The sequence below is a fragment of the Psittacula echo genome (genome assembly GCF_963264785.1).
Source record: "Psittacula echo genome assembly, chromosome: Z".
Classification (NCBI taxonomy): Eukaryota; Metazoa; Chordata; class Aves; order Psittaciformes; family Psittacidae; genus Psittacula; species Psittacula echo.
Genome location: NC_137742.1, coordinates 35316332 through 35331044, shown reverse-complemented (window position 1 = coordinate 35331044; position 14713 = coordinate 35316332). Strand labels below are relative to the sequence as shown.

Below are 14713 nucleotides of genomic sequence, written 5' to 3'. Positions count from 1 at the left end.
GTTGTGCTTAGCCTGCAAGTTATGTCAGAAAATCTTTCTATGCAGATGATTTTGATTGTCAGCATTGTAGTGTGGGGATTTGCTTCCTCCATAAGCACTAACAGCTTTGGCTAGCCAATGGAAATGGCAGAGGAGAGGGCAGCAGATGAGTGAGTAGTTTCTTTGCAGGCTCCCCAAAGACTCCCCAATGATGCATAGAATAGGGAAACAAAGAAACTGGGTATACCCACCCACAGTGCTGAGCACACAGCGTGGAAAACATTCAAGTCCTGTGGAAGCAGTGAACCGTGATCACTAAGAGACAGCGATGTTCCTACTGTGTACTATGTTGGAGTTATTGTTCAACATCTAACCTTCCTGCATAAACTGAGTAAATTGTAACTGAAATGAGCTCTGTTTAAAATAATTAATGGTGAAATTAAACCTAACTTATGAAAAGATACAGATCAAAATTCATTTAACAGCAGAATGCAATTGTTGAAGTGTAATTCTGCAGACTTGAGGTTAATTTAAAAGAAACTCGAACACTTGAAGGCATAGATATGCAGTTAAAACATTCATGTTATATTGATTGATCCATAGCTATTCTTGAGAGCAACAATATCAGTGATTGCCAAAGCTGCCCAGAGATGTGTGCAGGAGAGGTGGACAAGAGCATGGGCCTTTTGTAAATGTGAAGCAGAGCAGTTCTTGTGCTTTTACAGGAAAACAGATAATAAACAGTTTCCTAGTTCATGCTCTATGCCTGCGTTTGCAATTTAACGTCAAGACAAGGTTCCACAGCTCCTGAATAAAAGTGATTTTTGAAGAATAAGAGACAGCATTGCATCTCTGTGATCTAAACTTTCACTGATACATACTGTTGCTAAATGGGTCCAGCAAGTTCAGGGTTGTAGAGGTTTAACATTATTTACCTATATTTCAAATGCTGCCAATATCGTATTTCTGGAAATAAAAATTAACTCAGGACCTATGAAACTTTGATCCTTTTTGTAGCAAAACATCCCGAGTATGTGTAAGGTAAACCTGCTTGATGTCATTATATAAATTTCTGAAAACCAAGCCAATAGTTTCTTTTCCAGCTAAGTAATATAAAGCTAAGGCTGACTTTTTCGAGGAATATTGGATGTGCATGTTAAGAAAAAATACCCAGTTCTTGGTCTTTCAGTACATATATAGAATGTGCTCTACTTACTGTCAGTCTTACAGAAGCAACTTGGGATAAAGAAATCACAGACTTGTTTGTCCTCTTTTAGCATCATGAGTAATAAGTAACTGGGACCTGGAATGGTAGCTTCCTACTTCGTTGTTTATGGTTGATTTCCATGTCTGAATGGCTCTGCTCAAATGTAAATGATTGGAATGTAGCATGCATTGTGAAATGCGATACCTGCCGTAGTCACAGCACTTGTGCTGTTTCTTCCTGTTTATGGAAGTTTATCCTTTTTCTACTGCAGCAAGATAGATAAAGTCGAATGTATAGAATTAATTTGCATTAAATGACCTAAGTATACAGCATTTTATAAACAGAGTTGCTCTTCACTATAATTGATCTAAGTGGTAGCTTGATGAGACATAAGAATGAGCAGAAGTTGTTTATGGGATTTTAAGGGGAATACTGGCATTTTCTCCTCTTTCGTAAATTTTTTCTAAAGTCAAAAAACGTTGCCCAACTGAACATAACAATAGAAAGGATATAATGAATATACTCCAGCATGCTTTTCTGGAACAGGACAGTAGCGAAAACAGGAGAGCAAAGCAGCACATTATGAAGTACAGGTGAAACATTCTGCTGTGTGTGCTGACACTTTCCAAAATTCAGTGTTGTGCAGTTAACTGATTTCTGTGCCTATGAATTGCATGACTTGCATAGGTTATAACAGTATCTACTGTATAAGTTCTTTAAGAAAAAAGGGCACATAATCTGCTGTTATCCTATTTCATGTGTGTTTGACAGATACCAAGATGCTTGTAAAAAATGTGATTTCTGGTAAAAGTGAAAACTTTGTAACTTGTGTACTCAAATTTGGCCCTTGCACAGAGAATGTTCTTAAGACTGTACTTACTGCTTGAGAGGGTGATTAACAGAAGAAGTTGCCTAACATGTAGTAATTGAGTGCATTTACCACCTCTCTTATTTTGGCATCACTGTTAGGGTATCATTAGCATAAGGCTGTTCATAGTTCATCTGGAGGTGCAGGAAGCCAAAGAGCAAGGGAGGTGACTTCCTACAATGAGAGGAGAACAGCTGGTTGGCAAAAACTGTCCTTAGAGGAACTTTTGACATGAATTGTTCCAATGAAGAGGGGAGCAGCTGAGGTAGCCTCTGTATATGAGATTAGTGCTTTCTCCCTCGAAACTAGCATATGTGAAATACACTTCTAGCAGAGGGGGCACATAGCTCTTTTCATCCTCCTTCTGCAATTGCTTTCCCAAGCTCTGTTTTGGCTCATTGTCATCCTGAATTTTAACACTTCTTCCAGCATGTACCTGAGATTGCTCTTGGGGAGCTTTTATTTGGATACTTTGGAAACAGAAGTGCTTCAGTTCTTTCTGGTTCATGAGTCTCTGAAATAGGGAGAAATTTAAGATCCTAATTTAGGAACTGTAGGATCCTAAGAAGATACTCCTAAAATCTCAGCATAATGATAACATAACTTCTTACATACAAGTTTCATGTTTCTAGAGAACTGGGTAGAAGAAACCAGTTTCACTCATGAAGAAAGCAATATCTAATGTAATTTTCAAAATGATAATGTATTTATATTGAAGGCCTGCTTATCTTCCATACTTGGCTTGTTTTACCAGTCCTCTACTCCCTGCCACTGCTTGTATTTATAATAAAAAAAATTTTAATTTTATATTCCTTAAATGGAAATGAACCTATATTCTCATGTTCCCAGGTATCATGATATTTTCTAATGACAATGCTTGACAAATAAAAGCAAGCTTAGCATATACCAGTAAGTGAAAAAAAACCAAAACCCCAAACCAAGGAAAGCAACAACAATCCAAAACAAACAAACAAACCCCTACCCCTCACCAAAAAAAACAAACCCAAAAAATCCCCACCCAAAAGGTATTTTTGTCAGTTGCACCCTACAAAAACTGAATGTTCTCCTACTATTTTTTTGTAAATTATTGGTACCCCTTACTTCATACTACTTCTAGCTGCTTGTACTCTCGCAAACAATTATTTCTTTTTTGCCTCAGACACTACAGGATAACAAGATGGCCCTAGTGTAGAAAAAGTCCATGAAGGTAGAGAGATGTGGTTTTTTATTTGGTGGTTTATAGTAAATATTAAACTCACTATTTAAAGATAAATTATAATTTTGCTTGAGATAGTTGCGTTTCAGAAAGTTTTTAAATTTTCAACCAAAAAAAAAAAAAAAATCCAGGGCATCCACTGTCTTGTACAATAACAGCAAGTAGCTATTAATTATATTGTATTGCAATGGCAAAAATGCAAAGTTTATGTAGAAAATAATATTGTGCACTTAACCTGGAAGAAACTAGGCATATCTATGTACCTAGACATACCTGTCTTACTCAGTTTTATTTCCAATTACTTTTTTTTTCTGTAGTTATCCTCATATCAGATAATAAGATTTAATTGGAAGCTGGTCAAATGATATCCAGAAACTTTCTGTCTCAAGATGTATCTTCTTGACATAATGGTTTTGGTTTTTAAGAAGTCTTCTCTCATATTTGTATGTAACAGATGCTCATTTACCTAAAAAAAAAAAAAAAAACCAACCTCATAACTAGCCTATTTATTCATTCAGGCTTAATGAAGGTATATTTTATCAACTACAGGTTGCTTCTGGTTTATGATTGCAGGAGGTAAAGAGCTGCAGTTCAAGATGCTTTTAAAAGGTGGAACTGTCAGGATGCTTGTGTGTGTCAAGACTAGCCCTGGCACTTTCATTATTCTTGCTCATGCTCCATTTTTGCTTTAAGAAAATACTTCTCTATGTCTTTCACATCACTTCAACAGTTAAATGATGGTAAAAGCCAATTTTTCCTATTTATACAGCAAGATTCTGATATCAGTTATTTTTGATCTACAAGGCATTACTGTAGAACAAGTAATAAATAATATGGCACACTTTTTTAAAAAATTGCTTTTCTGATTATTTTGGTATTTGTTCATCTCTAGTGAGGTTTTAAATTGCACCATACACTACGAAGAAGCATTCAGTTTGCTGACCTTTTATAAGGCTGGTACCTTTTCCATATGTGAAATTTTCTTCCTGTCAAGATCTGTATTCTTTATCTTGTTGGCTGCCACCTGTCTGAAGCAATCAGCCACTTCTTTCTCTTCCTCTGTACAAAAGGAAAATCCTCTCTTCCCATGGATGGTGGAAGGTAACAGGATAATCAGTTCAGCAGTGATCCTCTGATGTCATTGTGGGAGCCCTGTAAAAGCAGATTATCTGTGACCCAGATAAAATAATTAGAAATTACTCGGACACTTATAAATAACTGATCTACTAATCTCATTTCCAAAGTTAAAAAAGGCCTGTCTCTCAACATAACACTACCAGATGTTTCAGTTAAACAGCATCCTTTGCAGAGACTAATCTGAACCCTAATTTTAAAGGATTACCATTGATTGTTTTTTATTTCAAACACTAACCAGTTTGTGTTTTCATTTTCCTTTATGTTCAAACAAAGTATTTATATGGAATTAAAGAAACTATCTTCATTTTACCACTATGTCTAATATGATTTTATGTGATTTTTGTGGTTAGTATTGCAGAGAAAAACTTTTCATTAAAATTATTTAGTAATTAATTTGTTTCTCTGGGTCAGAACTATGTAATGGATGGGCTTTCATAAATTTAATAGATACCATGTGGTCTTTGTACAAGATAGTGCATGCATTATTATAAACTAAGTGGACAATGACTTTATTAATTTAATTAATGCTGCCGGGGTTTCCTGTTAATTAACTGTTTGAATGGTGTACAGTGATATGCCAGTATCCTGATGCATCACTACTATGTGGATGTGGTAGAGAGAAATTTCCCATTATTTGCTTTGGGGAGAATGTAAGGGAAAATAGTTTAACAGCTGGTGTTCAACAGTCTGTCTTGTGCACACTGTGATGCCTGCCACATAGATTTTTTTTCCCATAGAAGCATTTTACAATCTTGGTATTTGTTGAGTGCTATGTTTTATTATTGTTGCAGTGTTTTTCCTTTTCACATTCAAGTACCAAATATATTTCACTAGCTATTTTTTGTCGTACTTGTAAACAGATCCATTTCCATGTGAATGCTTTAACCTTACTAATTCGTATATATTAACCATTTTACTTAGTGTGACTGATACTTACAGTGAGCATGTAATAAGGAACATTAGTCATTTTGATCAAAGGCTCTTCTCAAAAGGACAAAAAATCCTTTTAAGGAAATTTTTAAAAGATGGAAATTGTAAAAATTATTTTTCAGATATAATTATTACAAAAGAATATTTTCAACCCATGAATTTTCTTTAAGAGTATCATTTTCTTTAATAATATAGTGCAAAAATGAAGTGCAAATAATAAAAATGCCAGTGAAAAAATTAAAATTCTTTGTATAATCAGTCAGATAAACTTTTACAGAGGTTGAAATGCAAAATAACGAAAATTTAACTGCAGTTATTCTAGTCATAAAATCAAAGGCATTTTAATCCTTTGAATATTTCATAAGGTTGATCCATTGCTGTTTTAATATAGAGAGTGAACAAGTGATCTCGTTTTGCTAAAATGCTTTTTTGTCTCTTAAGTATCTTATAATTAAACTTATTCATAATCATATCTTTAATCAGATAATCTATTAAATGCTATTTTGATTAGCAAAATTCTAAGGGTTTTTTCTGTTTTTTTCAAACATGACAGAAATGTAATCAAGGAACTATTAATCCTCATAATTAAGTTTAACACAGAAGAAATTAGGATTGGTAGGGAAATTAGGATTCCCAGGAAAACATATTCTTTACCTGGCTATAATAAAGTGTAAGATATAAAGTAATTGTAGAGGGAGAGCAAAAGGTATGTAAACCTTAAACCCAATTAGTAATTTGAAATTAGAGGTGTAGCAGAAAATAAGTTCACATTAATGTTGCCTGTCTGTATCTTCCCCATTATGCCTATCCCTTCCCCATTTCCTGTCTCTACCTTTAATCCACCTGTAGGTAAATCTTTTATTAGAAGACTGCATAAAGTCCTGTAAATTAAATTGTCAGAAATTAGTGATGTCCTGGTCTTTGGATGGGATTTTTTTAACTGTGTGAAGTCTTTTGTGGTTTTACCTTATTCTTCACAATCAGACTAGCAATTTGTTTAACATTTTATTAAATGTATTCTGACAGTCTTAAACACATACTTACCATTAAAGTACAATTTTAGTAAATTTCAAAAACCTCTTTCCTGAGCTATTTAAAATTTAAGGATAAATTCAAGTGTAAGGCACACTGAGTGGCAAAAGATCTCATCTGCATTTTTTAAATCATTACATGGTTTTACATAAAGTGGGAATGCTTTTGTTGAAATTAATTATTTACAATATTATTAAGGAAAAACATACATTAGAAAATTTAATCAAAGATATTTTATATTGTGCAGACAGCCAAAATATAATGCAAAAAATATCCTGTGATCATCACTCAAGGAAAAAAGTCCTTTTACAATTCTAGCTATTTTATACATTTATTATAAATAAATATTTAGTATATTTAGTTATTTTTCTAAATACTTAAAGGAAGTACCTCTAATGAATTGAAGATAAGTAACTATAATAACGTTTGAGTGTTCTGAGCACTGAGTACATTTTCTCTAAAAGTTGCTTGTCTCATTTAGACATCAGACCATTAAAATGGCTTCTGTGTGAGGAAGGTCAACACCTAGCCTTCCTAAGTATTTTTTTTTCTTAATATTTTTGTGTTAAGAAGATATTTGTAAGTATCAAGGAAAATAGTATATTTTGTCACATGCCTTGCTGTCATGTAGCTGTCTGCACATGACACACTAAGAATTTGAAATAGAACAAAGAAAAGAGATCTGTTTGTAGATGTGTTCCTAATTTACTATCAGAGGTTTTCATTTCATTGAATCATTTTCTAGTATCTGATCAATGCATTGGAAATCTGTTCAACTAAATTCATCAGAGTACAGAGAGTGTAGAAGTATTCCTAGAAATAATATAGTTTAGCTTTTTCATTTTGCACACAATTCTCTGATTTAGGGATTCTATGATTTAAGGTTAAAACTGAACTAGTAATTTTCAGGCTGAACATAGTTGTAATTGATAAAATTAATCATATGAGCTGTCTAGATGTAAGGAAACATTGCTAAAAGATGGCAAAATGGAAATCTAAAAGTAATTAAAGTCAAAAAGGAAAACTTCTGAAATGTGAAGTATGCTTTCTATGAGATTTTCAGTTTTTTTATATTCTTCAGTTGATCACCTGTCATTTACATATGCACAATTAAAGGATGTTAGGTAGAAGGAATGAAAAAACTTATTATTCAGCTAGATGATATGTTGTCTTGCACTTTAGGATAGAAGCAATGGCTGCAAATCCAGGAAGGCTTGCAAGTTTTGAGTATTTTGTTTGTATGTTTTTCTGCTCTCTCCACTTTATCATGTTTTCCTGCTGATTTTTATATACTAAGTATTTGAAAATGCTATATTAAGAAAGTGTGGCACAATGCTTGCATTCTTCTATTGCAAGTATTAAATAGAGCTGTACTGATTACATGTCACTTTAAGCAAACACAGAAGAAAAATCAAACCCAAGATTGTGGCTGTGTGCTTAGGAGTTAGTCCTGTGAGTTACAAATTACAGCTTCTCCTTTGGAGAGCATGAATCAATAAGAGGAAAATATTTTTTCCGTGTGCTTCTTCCATGATAAATTAGTTCATGATGAATCCCATCCTATGGCACAGCTTGTTGAACAGTGCATGTGATCTTTATAAAAAGCCTGGTTTTTAAGCAGTTGGTTATGCTACTTCAAAATATAGCTATGAAAAATATATTCCTCTTGTTAGCTAATGCAGGTGCATTTGTTTGCAAATGAATCTTAAGTTGGCCTGCAGAATGCAGTCAGTGCTCTTACATACTTCTTTCCATTCCTCGTCTTAGCTGTTGTCTCTTAAACAAGCTGCTCTTGCAGACTTGTAGTGTTTTCGAAGCAAAAAGCCACTCCTCATTCCCTCAGCAGAATCAGAAACCTATACCCTTTTCTTCTTGTTCGAAAGTGATGTGTTTTTAATTATTGCTATGTTTAATTCCTTCAATTTCTTTTGCCTTTCTCACAAAGGTACAATTTTGTTTTTCCTAGTTGCTTTAAGATGCTTATCAGTAGGTATGTATCTGAATAACTAGGTGCAGGAATCATAGCTGTTTCCAATCTGGATGATCACTCCGGGGGGGTCCACATGACCCATCATGTGAAATTAATCAATTATGGGTTAGTCAATTTTTTCTTGTATGCAATTGTGAATTTTATTATATTTTATGGAGATAGAGGTTACTAGGACTCAATCGATATGCCATGTTTGCTCATAGCAGTTTATTTTAAACTTTTGGATGATTAATGGTTCTCTGAAAGATTTTAACATCAGCATTAGGGAATAGGGTGGGAATCTTAGAAAAGTTCTATTTGTGTTAATAGTAATCCAAGATGATAGTAGATGCAGACAGCTAAAGCCTCTTAGGCTGTAACACTGATGTAACAAACCCAGGGTATACATAAAATGCATAGTTAAGAGAGGTGGTATTCTGGTTGAAAGCCATTGTGAGATATGTTAATGAACAGAGGAACACCTTGTCATTCAGAAGAGCAATAAGATTATTCTAATCCTCAAGTCTCTGAAAGAAATAAAAATTGTCTGTCTGAGAAGAAAGCCTTAAATAAGAGACCAAAACTCAACTGAGGTCCTCTCCCTTTCCTTCCTTTCTTGTCTCTAGAGGGGCTACCGAGTTTCCTGGGGTGCTGTGAAGTTTCACTTTCATATGAAAAGGTAAATTGGTTCACTCTCAAATGCAAGTACATTTCAAATGACCCCAACTGTTTGGCAGCAGTGTTGGCAGAGGGAAGCTCTGAGGGGAATTTGGTTCACAGCCATAGTTCACAGCTTTTAAAATGTGCCTATAAAGTTTTTGTAATTCTGAAAAAGTATTGCAGAATCAAAGGGTTTACTGCTCAGTCCCAATTCCTTTAAAGTATTCTAAAGTAGATGTTGGGAAAGGGAAAGAGGGAAGGAGGGAGAGAAGGAAGGAAGGATTTCCTTTGACTTCCTATCTAACTTTTATATCCCTAGTGTGTTTTAAAGGTGTGGAAGCTTGACAGTCTTTTCTTCAGTCATGTTCTGCAGTTCCTGTTTTAATGCTTTCACTTAGATCGTTAATTTAATGAGGAGGACAAACCCTCATGAGCATCTTCCAGGTCTTGATAACATGCCATGATGACAATTAAAAAGAATTACAATCCCCAGTTCTCAACCTAGGAATTCCTAAAAAAATCTCAAATATATTATTTAAAGGGCTGTATGAATATGTTAATGAATAAACAGTGTGAAGAAACACAGCAAAAAGAAAGATTTAAGGTGTTGTTTTACTGTGTTACTTCTGCACCCAAAGCTACTTTAAGGTTCCTTTAGTGAAATGATAGCATAAATCTTTGACAGCTAGAAATCAATTATAATCTGGACTAACATGTTACTGTTGTACAAACATCTTTAGCAATCATTGCTTTCAAACATACCAAGGGTATTTTCTAGTAACAGGTAGACAGCTTTGAGTTGATAGAGATGATAGTTTGTAGAGTTGAGATACTTTTGCAGTTACAGAAGGTGCATCTCATGAAAATGATACTACGGCCTCACTGAAATGTCGTGGAAGCAATACCTGTGTTTACTTAGTCCTTTTTATTCAGAAAGCTATGTGTGGATTTCTGTGGTCAGAAAAGGTGGTATTTGTTCTGGCAGGAGTTAGGAAAACAGCCAGCCCAAGGAAGCAGAATATCCCTTGGCTGTGCTCTTAGCCAAGGCAAGCCTAGTCTTGCCCTAGGAAGGAGAATGGCTTGTGTCCTGTAATGCTTCCATACCACTGATGGCAGGTGAGAGAGAATGTGCTAGACATGTCCATACAGTGAAAAGAAGCAGTTTATCTGTGGGAATCGAAACAACAGACAGTATTTACATTCTGTTGTCTCCAGTCTTATCCTCTCTCACTACGGAGCGGTTGTTCGAATCTGCCTAATCGTGAGGCCAGAACAGTTTATGTAGTGTGCTGTGAGTGTGCCTTCTCTACACTAACAGGGAAAAACCTATGCATTGTCACCATGATGCACAGGTATGCGTGAGAAGAGGGAACTTCTCTTGTTTGCCATAGTGCATTTGGAATTCAGCTAGGTAGATCATGGGCACAATTAAGATTTTTTGCCATTTAGCATATGGTAAGGGATCCTCTTCCAAAACTCATCAGAGCTGGGAAGCAGATTTAGAAAGACAAAAATCGGCAAGGGAAGTTGAGGCCACCTGTATCTGGTGAAGCTTCTTCATTTTGTTCCCACTCACATTTCACCCTTCCTCTTCAAAGCTTTGTGAAAGATGATGGCAGAATCCCAGCAGTGCCTGCCCTGAATTGGATGAACTGATGGCAGGAACAATTGAGGAACACACTACGGTTTTATTGCTAGGTAGTGTTTCCAGATGACAATGAAGTTGCAGCCTAATTAAACCGCAGCCCTTGTGTCTCTGTGTAGCTGGGACAATGGAAACTAGTTCTTCGTTTCATTCAGATGCTAGTGTAATCTGACAGGTGCATTATGTGCATGCCTAGATCAATGAACAGTAAAGGGAAATGTCAAGCAGCTGTAAAAAGGAGATGGAACCATGAGAAATATTTCAGTTACTGAATTTTGGACCTCATAAGGGATTTTGGAACAGAATGAGCTATGAATGTGCATTGAAAATCCTAATACCGCTGGAATTTAACAAAAAAAAAAAAAAAAAAAAAAAATCTGGCTTTTTTGTTAATTATGCAGTGCAAAAGTGAGAAAAAGTACTATTGTTGGTAGTTTTAAAAGCTTTATTTGGGGGTGATCTAAGCTTAAATTTTTTTTTTTTTTTAATTATAAAACTTTGTGACTGATTAAACAGAAAAGTATGAATTTAATTTACCGTTTGCTTCAGGGATGCATTCACTCTGCATATTGTTTAGTTTTTGTTACATTTTAAGAGAATAATTTTTGTATGTGGTATTTAACTGTAGTGACTGTGGAAACTGATGGTATATTCCTAGTGGTGCAGTTTGCATTATAATACTCATGAAAATCACTATTTTAAAACTTCTTAATAGCTCCTGCTTTTCAAAAATGCCACATCTGTTAACAAGTGCATTTTACTAAATTTTTCTGTGGTTATCTCAGTGGACTACTACACGTCTGGATTCAGTGCTTGTGAAAAGTACGTCAAGAGTCTATTTTACACACATTACATCTAAATGTCCCATTAATTGTAATATCTGAATTAATTTTGAATGTAATAATGCTGTACATCTTTGTTGACATTCTGTGCTACGTGCTGTCATAGTAAAACTACACAGTACAGTTTCACATCGTGTTTGTGAAAAACATTTAACAGACTGAGTAAATTTGCATGTATGATCTCACAGCTGTTTAATCTGGTGTGTGAGTAATATGTAACCTAGTTGCTTTCAGAATGACATTTTAACAGTCAGTATTTGTAAATAAATACTTTTTTATTGTGTTTTCTTCAACAGGACACTACAAGTATAGAAAAAATGTCAAACTGTTGTGAAGACATGTAAGTGCTATAAAATTTCTGCATTTATTTGCTGAAAAGCTAAAGGAGTAGCTGTGGTTTTTAACTACGCGAAAGAGAAAAGGAATTGAAGGGACTTTGTTAAGATTATTTTTGTGTGGTGGTGTGCTCTGTACTTCCTATTTCTAGCAGCAGTTCACTAATCTTTTAATATCGGTTGTACACAAAGTAGCCTCACATTAGTCCCGTTCCAAAGGCAGTGGAACTATATTTTCTTTCAACAGTAAAGATCAAAAGACACTTTCTGCTGTGTCTTGACATACATTTAATTGATTCAGAGGTTCTCCTCTGCTTCAAAAGTTGCCTTCGGCTGATTGACGACACAGATAGTTTCTGTTCTCCAAAGTTAAGTCTCAGCTGCGTGCCGTAATGAAAGAAAAGCTGCATTTATGATGCTGGGACACAATTCATCAGAGTCCAGTATTGGATCCCCAGCCAACCTGCATTGTTCTAGCTGACTGAAGTGCACTGTGGGCGTGCTGTCTTTCACTAATAATGCTGTCTTCTGTAGATCGAGGCCCCGAAAGCCATGGCAGCAGACCTTCTCAGAAGTTTTTGGCACTCACTGGAAGATCCTGTGGTTTATTCCTTTCAGGCAGAGGCAACCACTGCGCGTTCCCTACCACTTTGCCAATCACGTCTAAACAGATGGATGGTGGGCACAGATGGGTACTCCATGCTGGAAGTACATTACAGGTTTTATGATAATAGGACTATGACAGTCTTCAAGTCAATTAAAATCTACCCACCAATCATAGGCACAACAGTGTGCTCCAGTCTTTATTTTAATAGTGGTCTTGATTCTGTTCTGAGATTAGTACAAGTTGTATGTTTCACCTTAGGCATATTTACTTCCAAATTAGCTTTCCAAGGGGATTTCTTTTGTATTTGAGGTTAATACCAAAACCATATGACTGGAATGCAGTCTTACTCTATTTGTTTCATACTGGGTTTTTTTTTTTGTTTCGGTAGAAAACACTGAAGTTTACATCAGTTGTTAGCTTTCCCACCAAGTGTCTTATTCAGCCTTGAATTTTTATCTGTAGGTCTGTCTTGATAATATTTATGTCTTTTTTCTGCTACATGTATTTAAAATTCTCTGACACTGCCATTTATTTATGATATGCAATAGTAATCCTGTGGCACTGCACTATAAAAGGTAACATTTAAAACTGAGGCAGACTTCTTCCAAAACCTTCCCCAGAGAGATTTATAAAAATACATGTCAATGTATGTGTTTATATAGAGAAATCAAACATGTTACAGTTATCTTGCTGCATAGATATGATCATAGTGAAAAATATTCATGTCTTTATATCATCAAAGGTGATGATATGTTCCAGGGTGAAGTACGCATATAGAAAGCATGTTTTCCATATATCACAAAGATTTCTTTGCAATAATTCAATAAAAGAAGTTGTATGGTGCAAATACTCAAATGATTACTTTTCTAAAAATGTGGATTTAATTAGTTTGCATGATGTACCATAAAAAAGAGTATATTGTCAATAAAGTTATCAATTTTATATTTACTTTTGTTTAGTTATTAGCTGGAATTGGTCTAAGTGTTTGTATACTGGAAATATACATGAAAATATTTTAAAATATTTATACATCAGATATTTGATACTAACATGAATAGTGAAGTACATTAACTGATTTAATAGGTTACTATGTCAATGTAGATAGCTTGTTGTGGGCCCTTTAAGTGTAGAAGTAGTTAACCAAAGAAAGCATCCTTAAGGTCACATCTGGTAAAATGGTGATTGCCAAAGTACTGGATCAGCTTTGCTGTATCTGGAAAAATCGTGTAATTTATTCTGTCTCTCTGGATCTGTACAAATATCAGCATGACATGATTTTTGAAAGTTCTGTGAATTTTTGGAGAAATTCACAGCTTTGGTGTGAATTTTTGTTCAGTTATGCTGCTTACTGTGTTGTCTAACAGGACTAAGATACACCTTAAATGACAGTCATACAACAGGATAATGAAAAACAGAAAATCAGAATGTGATATAGGTAGGTTGAGTTTGGAGAGAATAGCTAGTTTATGAACAGTTCATTCAAGAAGAAGGGCTAGATTTGTTGTATTATTCATAAAGATTTTTTAGATCAGCTCTTCGAAAGTCCTAACATAGCCACAGCCAGTGTTGGGTGTCACTTTATTGAATTAACAGATTTTAATGATCTTTTGAAAATTCTAAAAGGTGCATCTTAAAAATCACTTGAAGCTTGAGGAAAGTGGATGAAAAGGCTGGAGCAGTGCTTGAAATTAAAAAGAATGTGCATACACATTATAAAGTAATGGCAATATTCTCTCGGTTTTTATTGGTTTGTTTGTTTGGTTTGGTTTTTGTGGGTTTTTGGTGTGTCGTCCCCCCCCCCCCCGGGAATTTCACTAGTTCAGTCTTCGTGATACACATAGGGAAATAAAAGCAGTTCTGTTATCTGCTGGCACTGTGCAGCACAGGGGTGACGAACCGGGACGGAGCACAGACGTCCGCAGTTTACGTGGCAGCGCGTCCTCCTTCGCCCCCGGGCTCCCTCTGTTGGCCGCCCTCGGGAACGACCCTGTATAACCACAAAATAAGCATCTCTGACCGATAAAGCGCTTACTGGAGTGATAAAAAGAAAAGCCTTGAGGCTGAAGTATCAGCCATACATTCAGCTAAATCATGCACATGAAAACCCGGCCCGATTCTCAAATGAAAATGGTGATTTCACAGATTGACAGTTTCTCAAATGTTTTCGGATTGTTGGATTTTTGGGGTGAATTTTTTTTTTTTTTTTTTTTGTTTGTTTGTTTGTTTTTTGACTCATTCTGCTTTTCATCCTTAACATTGGGAATCAGTATGCAATGCAATTGAGGC

At 35.2% G+C, this 14713-nt stretch overlaps 1 protein-coding gene across 1 annotated transcript in view; it reads left to right on the top strand.

Moving 5' to 3' along the window:
• The window catches only part of ZDHHC21 (zDHHC palmitoyltransferase 21), a gene marked incomplete at its 3' end in the record, with an annotated part of 37197 nt that extends 24710 nt beyond the window's left edge, over positions 1 to 12487 (top strand). Inside the window, exons 6-7 of the mRNA XM_080638244.1 lie at positions 11782 to 11825; positions 12355 to 12487. Of these exons, the coding sequence (XP_080494370.1) occupies positions 11782 to 11825; positions 12355 to 12487 (177 nt within the window). The remainder of the gene's footprint in view (positions 1 to 11781; positions 11826 to 12354) is intronic.
• Between the last annotated feature and the right edge of the window lie 2226 nt (positions 12488 to 14713).